The 8,599-nt window shown below is 36.5% G+C and overlaps 1 protein-coding gene across 1 annotated transcript; it reads right to left on the reverse strand.

Annotated features, from left to right (window-relative positions):
- Positions 1-315: 315 nt before the first annotated feature.
- LOC133683152 (lysine histidine transporter-like 8) lies at positions 316-4,655 on the reverse strand. Its single transcript, XM_062106683.1, has 5 exons — positions 3,883-4,655; positions 2,457-2,590; positions 1,720-2,147; positions 1,489-1,620; positions 316-1,071 (listed from the first exon to the last, which is right to left on the reverse strand). Exons 1-5 carry the CDS (start codon positions 4,263-4,265, stop codon positions 583-585), a joined length of 1,566 nt encoding a protein of 521 aa, XP_061962667.1. The 5' UTR covers positions 4,266-4,655; the 3' UTR covers positions 316-582.
- Positions 4,656-8,599: the final 3,944 nt, after the last annotated feature.

The raw sequence follows: 8,599 nt of genomic DNA on the forward strand, positions 1-8,599 counted from the left end.
ACGGGTCAATCTATCTTAGATCAATACACAAGTCGACAGGTCAATCTGAATTTATCATAGATCAAAACACAAGCCGACAGGTTAATCTGAATCTATCTCAAACACAACAAAGATAAACGAGACCAGATTAGTCAGTCAACCTCCACATCCACTTTGGAACAAGTTCAGAATCGACGGGTCACTTTCACTATACTTGCCAATAGGCTATCATTGCTGCATCCAATACTCTAGATCTTGTTGCTCCTCTTATTAAATTTTATTGAGAGGTTTAGCTTAACAATCAGAAAGAAAAAAGTGCAGTCCAATTCCAAGGTATAACAAACACATTCATATTTTGATATTTCTCTACATTCTTTTGAAGACAAGACAGTATTGAATCAAAGACAAGTAGATAACCCCTAGTAAAGCCAGGTAAAATCTTGCACAGGCAATTGATCAGGATAAGCTTTACCCCCATTCAACTTCCAAAAGCAACATATCCATACATTTTAAGTGTAGATTTCTCAGCAGGTACAAAAACAACATACAACGTAAACCTATATAATGTTTACAAGGTTTCAATGCTGCCCCTGCATAGGATTCTTAATTTGGTGGCTTGAAGAATTTTAATTTAAGTCCACTGTTCACCATGCTCCAGACACCTCCAATGGAGAAGGCCAAGCTAAAAGCAATACCTAACCAACCAAGGATCCAGTTGAAGTACCAATTGAAACTGTATTTGGAAGGTTTTTTTATGAGAACCCACATGAAGCAAGGGTAAGCGAATGTGACTGGAAGTGTTAATCCTCCTAAGAGACCAGCAAGACTGGAGAGGAAAGGGAGTGCTACCCCAATGAAGAAAGAGATGAATCCATAGAACACCCGGAAGCCGGATCGAACCCAAATGGAGCATGGTCGGTTTGTTCGGGTGGTATAGCTAGCTTCAAAACTGTCAAAAACAGGCATTGAATATATCTGGAAGCTGCTTAGGCAATTGAACACCACGAGAAGAAAAGTCATTGCAAGAAGTCCTCGAGGAATGTCGTGGCTGTGAAACCCATACAGGGCATTGAGAATTCCTCCTGAAGGCATCTAAACAAGAGAACAGCCATGATTCAAAACTACAGAGAATGGATGCAAGGGAATACAGGCAGAGTGGAATCAAGCAACGGAAAGGTCATGAACAAAACACAGGACAAACAAGTTATGAACAGTTGTTAATGTACTAGATTCTCCAAGGCAATTGAGAAAACTTGATCGTATGGTAATGGTGAGGTTTTAGTTTTTGACGAAATCCAAGCCATAGCAATTCTATCAGGAATTGGATATCCTAACACAATACTTGCAGCCAAACCTTTAGTCAGCACAATTTTGTGAGATTTATAGCACAACTTAATTTTATTTTGCTTTTATTTTCCTGAATGTTGATTGTTTTGCTCCCTTTACATTTTTCACTGGTCACACACTAAAGTAAAAGAGGAATAAAATGTGTCACGATGATGAACTCACAAGGTTCCCATAAGCCCAAAAGCCTCCAATGGCGACTGGAAACAGGCACAAAGCAATAAAGAAATAGGCAACTTTGGCTCCTTTCCACATGGGCACATGAGCTGGGTGCTTAAATGTTGATGGCATTGTTGCCTGAAGAAAATCAAATAAACTCCAGATTAAAAAAAAAAACCCTGAAATGATAATGATTTTTTCATATAAAATCATTGCTTCGAAACTCAGAGTGAATACCTGAATCTCCATGGCTAGATTGTGCCCTCTGAAAGCAAAGGCAACAATCCCAAGAGCATTCATGACTGAAAAGACAGAAGCACTAAAGGATGGCAAAGAAAGGGGTTCATAAGAGATTGTAGGTGGCCTTTGTTGGCTAACAGAAAGAACCCACACCATGGTAGAGTAAGTGATAGCTGTTATGGCACCGATGAGTGAAAGTCCCGCAATTGAATTCAGATTTGGGAGCTGGGACAGAACGATGCATAGAGAAGTGAATACCAGGTACCACTCAACTGTTGTTAGGGGATTTGATGAACAGAGTGGCCCACAAACTATTTGGAAGAATAATTTCATTGTCTCCCCTCCTATAAGAATCAAAGCTGTTGCGGTTCCAGCTGACAAATAAACTGTTGGGAAGAGCGCAAGCCAGAGGCCTAATCTTTCCCCTGCAACCACAACAATACAGAATCAATATAGAACAGAAATTGCAAAAGACAAAAACTTCTCCAGCTTCAATCACCATGCCATTGAACTCCAATTGACAAAATAAACAGAGATGCCAACCAAGCACTGTGAAATATTGATTCCAATCAATTTGAGCAGAGGTTATAGTTCAAGTAACACTCTTACAATTTACTTTATGATTGAATGTCTGAATCTATACCCGTGCTTCATTATTTCTGAGCTTACGAATTTAACAGTTTATTGGGCATAGAATCTATCAGATTTTCAACTGAGCGTGACATGATTCTCACCGAATGCAGCTTGTGCAAGCTCCACATATCTGTTGTATCTCTTCCCGGGAACAGCTTCATGCAGCTGAACCAGAATCCATAGAGTGTAAAGTTGCCAGCAGTAGGCTATGGTTAAGGACAGTATTCCCCAACTCCTGGAGAAACAGAAAAAAAGAAGGTAAATCAACCAAATTCAGTTGCTTCTGTGCCTCTAAGCAACTAATCCAATTTCCATTCTCATATTTTGAAATTTTCTAGAAGCTCCAATTAAGGAATACGGCAGCAGAAGCGCTGCAAATCTTTTTCTGTTTTAATTGTCTCTGAATTTGAGCATTTAACTCCTCTTTTACCTAGCTTTCTTGGTAGGATAGAAAATGCTGAATTAAGTAACCAAACAATCAATTGCAAAGACCAAAATCAGAGTGGTAAATTTGGTCATTTTAGCTCTTCTTGACCTTATAACTTTCTAGGAGCTGCAAACATGCTCAAATCAGTCTCATTACAGTGTCCCTTTCTACTCCCTCTAAAATCAGTCAAAGCCAAGCGTCAAACTGAACGCATCCCGGCTCTTGTCAGAACCATGATATTTCAGAACTAAAGGCAGCAATATATTAAAAAGCATAATTTTAACACTGTTTCTGTACTTTTTTTGGTCATCAAACTTCGATGGAAGTGATAGGTTTCAATGTTGAAAGCTGCACAATTTAAAAATATCAACAATCTTGATCATGAATGAGCAAAAAGCTACAAAAGCAACAATTAAATATAAAGGGGACCTCTGAAATTGGCCAAAGGTAAAAAACAGAATTATGAGCGGCCCAATAACAAATTTGGTATCCCTTGTCTAGAATAATTGAATATGCATAAAACCAAAACATGGAATGACCAGCTTCAGCTTTCTAGTATGTTTCTATATCTTCTATTCAAAAACAAATCTTCAAGAACATTATAAAAAGATCAAAGAAGATCACTTTGTAGACCCACAGTCCATAAACTTTTAGCAAAATTCTTCTGACCACCATGTGAAGCCAGTGCTGCAGAGTACAGTCACGTTTTCTCATTCGTTGAAATAAAAAGAGAAAAACTCACACCTCACATTTTATATACACAACTGAAAGAAATCGAAATAAGGTAAAAATCAACAAAATGTTTGAGGATATAACTGGGTAGTGGTACTAGAAACTCGAACGCATCAACAGAAGGAAAAAGAAATGAAGTCCAAAGCTGAAAACATGATCAAGATGAGCAATTTGAGGGGGTGTAGGGCATAGACTGAAAGCAAGAATCAACCCATGAACATAACTAGAAACCAGTGTCCATCAGATGCATTATTAGTTAAGTACTTCAACATAATAAATGCATCAAGCAAGAAGTATAGTTTAGTACTTCTATATATGCTCTTCAGACATACAAGATGTAAAGCAAAAGATCAAGGAGTAGTAATTACCAGCCAAGAAAAGCAAAGGCAACAGGCAAAACAAGGGCTTGAAACCCAACACCGGCATTCAAGTTATGAAACGCCGCATAATGAGCATTCCCATTACGAGACTCGGTGATAGGAAGCCAAGCATCTTGCGGATTGAGCTTAGTCAAATGACCCACTTCCTCTAAATAACCCTTCATGTTAATCAACACCCTCTTCATTGGCGTCCCTATTGGGCTCAAAAACCTCGGCGAGATAAACGATGTCGGTGTCCATGCTGTCGATGATTTCGCTTCCTTTGAAGCTGGCCTTGGTGACCTTTGACCTGACGGAGTCAGTATCTCTGGCGTCGATGCACGTGGCGTTGCTGGAATGGATATTAACTCCGTCTCTGGTCTCTCCTCCATTCTTGAATGCTCTCTCGGTGCACACTCGACCCTCTCTGCGTTGAAATAGAAGTAAAGCGTGTGTACGAGATTTTGCTTTCTTTGTTACTTTACGTATGTTTATCTTTTTCAGTTGTGTCTGAACCCGAGTGGCTGTGAGGAGGAATGTGAGGGGGTGTAAACAGAGAGCATGAAAGTTTGAAAATTTATGATCGCAACCGTTGATTTTGCATGGAAGTGGAAACGAACGGATCAGGATGGTTGTAAAAAGGATGGTTGTGATACGTGTTTCTCGGGTAACGTGAACAAGGTTTCTGAATTTACAGGCGTGAAGTTGACTGGTTTTGATTTCGATTGATGGGTTTTTTTTTTTTGTGTTTGTGTGAGTGAGTGAGGGACAAGAGATGCAATGCTGATGAGATATATACTATTATATATAGTGAGGTGAGAGGAGTGTGAAAGTGTAATGGATGGCCGGGTGGTGGTTATAAAACCCGGTCTAGCATATTCCTCAGTTTAAAGTTTGAGTTATTGGCAGAGCGGGTTAACCTGATTTGTTAAGTTTTTTAAAAAAAATAAATCGAAACAGATTTTAGTTGGATTTTGATAAGGCTAATTGGATTACATAGATTTTACCAGCTTAATTTTCATCTAATTTTACATGAAAATCATTAATACTAATAGCAGTCTATTTGGAAACGTTATAGAACTTGTGTTTTTAAAAAATTCAAAAGATTTTTTGTTTAAAATTAATATTTTTTTAGTGTTTTTGGATCGTTTTGATGCGTTGATATCAAAAATAATTTTTAAAAAATAAAAAACATATCACCTTAATATATTTCTAAATAAAAAATATTTTGAGGTGGAACTATAATACAAATTAGGGTGTTTAATAATTTTTGTAGTTTCAGTTAAAAAAAAAGATTTGAAAAAAAAAACTTTTAGCGAAACCAATATAACCTCCTACGGTGTATAGACAAACAGAGCCTTAACTTGTGCCGGGCGGGTTTGGTAGACTAGTATGGGGTGGGGCACTGGGGCAGGTCAAAGAATGCATCGATCATTTCAATCAGGGTGTTTGATGAATGATCATTTTAGGGTGGGTCCCAGGCCTTGCTCCGGATTTTCCGTTGTCATGAATAATGGATGCGTGGCGCGTTGGTCTTGGAATGTCAAAGTATCTGGTTTTGGACCGATTGCTAGATAACCCTAAAAGTGTTATTTGGCTATTAGCAGACTAATTTTCACGGTTTTACTACTCTCATTTTTTACTAGTTAAGGAAGATTATTGTGATTTTTCAATGATATTTAAGTTATTCTGCTATCAATTTATTTATTAATCAAGATTAAATTTTATTTGTAAATATTTTTAAGAATATTTTTTACATTTGATTTAATACACTTAATAAAACAGTTTTCTTTTTCTTTGTCTATATCTGTGCTATAAAAAATATTATTTTAAATAAAAATTTAATACACGTGAGAATTTTAATTTTAATCTTATAAACAAAAAGTATTGAAAGAGGTATTTTAATTTTAAAAATATAAAATTGCAGAGTCCATTAATTCAAAAAGAAAAGGTCTTGAAATTCATACGAAAAAGGAACGCCGTGCGCGTGGGATAGGCTATAAGGATCCGAGACCAATCAATAAAGTAAGGAAGAGGAACATTGAAGGGTCCCACAGTCATCGATTACTGCGCGGCGGTAACTTTGAAAAAAAGTAGGGACACGCAGTGTCAGGTTTGTTCGACACCACCACGTGCCACTCATCTCGCGTGGCTTGTGCACCCATGCGATTATTAGCCTTGCCATATTTGTTAGCCACGCATGGTGCCTGCCTACAAAAAAATTTAAGTCTCGGACAGAAGATATCTCCATTTTCAGTGGATTTTTTTTATTTTTTTTACCTTTTTGGTAAAATCATACTGGAGAAGTTCATCCCATGCTTAGCTTCTATCATTATCATTAAATTCGATGATTTGAAAATACTTTAAATTAGATTTTAGGTTAAATTATAAAAAATATTGATTGGTTCGATAAAATTTAATTTTTCTCGATTAAACTTTTAGTAAATGATGAAACTCGTTTCAAATTGAATTAATTAAATTAAAAAAATACATCGCTATAAAAAATAAAATAAATAATTTAGATTAACTTGATAATCCAAGTATTTTTTTTTTGGAATCAATCTAGAAGTTATACCTAATGACCGTCTTTGATTAATGATGAAAAACTAGCATGTCGAACAGCGTATCATTTCGTTTTTTTTTGTTCGTTTTGCATGCTTGGTCAACATAATACTGTTCTATATAGTCCTTCAATTGTTTTTTTCTCGATGGCAGTTATCATTTAAATTTAGAGGGTTATTGGCATAGCTTGTATTTTTATTTTTACATGTTTTTTAAAAATATTTTTAATTTAAAAAAATATTAAATTTATATATTTTTTAGAGCTTTGTAATATTTTGCAACGAATGATTATTATTTTCCGAAGCAAAGAGATGGACCACAGCGCACCAGGGCTTGCTTGCCGAAAGTTGAATCGGCGCTGCTGTTCCGGTTATTCTTCCGACTCCATTTATTTTTAAATTGAGGTCCCTTTTAAACCGTTGCCTAGAACTAATCATTTTGGTCAAGCGAAAGTTGTATGGTGGAGGGTTTGTGGGAATTTCTTATGAGTTATTTATCTATTAGAGCTTTTAACAAGTCCAGGAATTAATTAAATCTTGTTAGATTTTCTATGAGACAGGAACATGGGAAGTTTAACTTGTTTTAATTAGAATGAGTCTGCCATCACTGTGATCCCAAATCCTAAGTGCCAGGGTGTAGAAACATGGTTGCAAAACTCGATTAGAGTCATGTGTTAGGAAGGCCGTTACGGTTCGTCCCTTAATTTTTTTTAAAACATAATATTATTTTAATTAAAAATATTCAATTTATTAAGTGTTTTCATATGGTCAAACATGAATCGGTGATGTTAATGAGCTAGTGGATAACCCATGTTTTTTTTAGTTTAACACGAGTGTCTGAGCTAGCTTGCGTGTATCTCGACTAATCCCACAGGCTCTGAAGTTAACGACCATATAAGCCTCCAGTGATCATTATATGAGCAACCACAGGGTTCGAATATGAGACCACAGAGAGAGCAAACTTTTTAGTCCTAAACTTTTATTATTGGACCACCACCTAGATAATTAGATAACCCATGTTTTTAATCGATCAGTTAGGTAATTTTTTTAGTCCAAACATCGGGTGAGCTAGATCTCTAGTTGATTCTTCAGTCCGTTATAGGTTTGACAACCATTCGACCGAAAAGAATGCTTCCATTCCAAGTTCCAATTCACTTGCCATGGATGATATTGTTATCCTCTACATGGAAAATAGTGGATTCAATGGCGCCGACGACCAAGAGTCTCGAAGCAATGTATGTGGCAACACATCCCTGTTGGGAGAAGTTAAAATATTGCCAGAACTCTGCCACCTTGCTTCAATTTGTTCTTGGAGAAATCCATGGATTAATTCAATGGACATAAACACACAGATAAAATTATATAAGATTTATATCTTAACGAGATAAATTAAATCAGTCAAATAATAAATATCCTTGTAGCTTAGCTCACGAGAAGGATAAATCAAAAGGCTACAAGCCCTAAACATGGTAATCTTAGCTCATGGAAAATCATGCTTGTTTATATCCTTGAAGGCAAGCTAGAGTTTTTGTCCTGGGCTCCATTCTAGAACTCGCAGCCCATTTACATGCCCACTCTATCAAGGGTTTCAAAGTTCAGGCCCAACTTATTATTATCCATGACTGTACTATCGGCTGTGTGATAGCTTTGCTACTTTCTACAGGCCGATATAGGCCCATACCATTTCAACAGGATTGTTAACAGTTGAGATGGCATTCATTTCTTTGTCTTGGGACGTGAGGGTGCGGAAGCATTGTTTTAAAACCCATATCAGCCCCTGGAAATTAACCCGGGATCTTGAACCGGTATGGGTTAAAAAATAATAAAATAAATTTTTTTGATTAATCCAGTCAAAAATCTAGAATGATGTGGTAATCCGATCGACTCGGATCTAATTCAAATAAAATCTGTGTTATCAATTCGTTGACTTTAAAAGAAAAACAATAGTGTTGTTTTTATTTTTATGAAAATCAAGAGAATCCAGATTAATTCTTTTAATTTATAATTTTGGTTTTATTGATCTCGAATTAGGTTTTAAAATTAGGAGTGAGGGTTGGTGCAGGATGATGGGCTTTGCTGTAAAGATTCTGTTTTCCTCGATTGGTGGACTCTTTCGAAGGTTACTAGCGTCCAGACATTCCTAAAATTGGAAACAGTCTCTCCAG

Source organism: Populus nigra, chromosome 2 (genome assembly GCF_951802175.1).
Source record: "Populus nigra chromosome 2, ddPopNigr1.1, whole genome shotgun sequence".
Classification (NCBI taxonomy): Eukaryota; Viridiplantae; Streptophyta; class Magnoliopsida; order Malpighiales; family Salicaceae; genus Populus; species Populus nigra.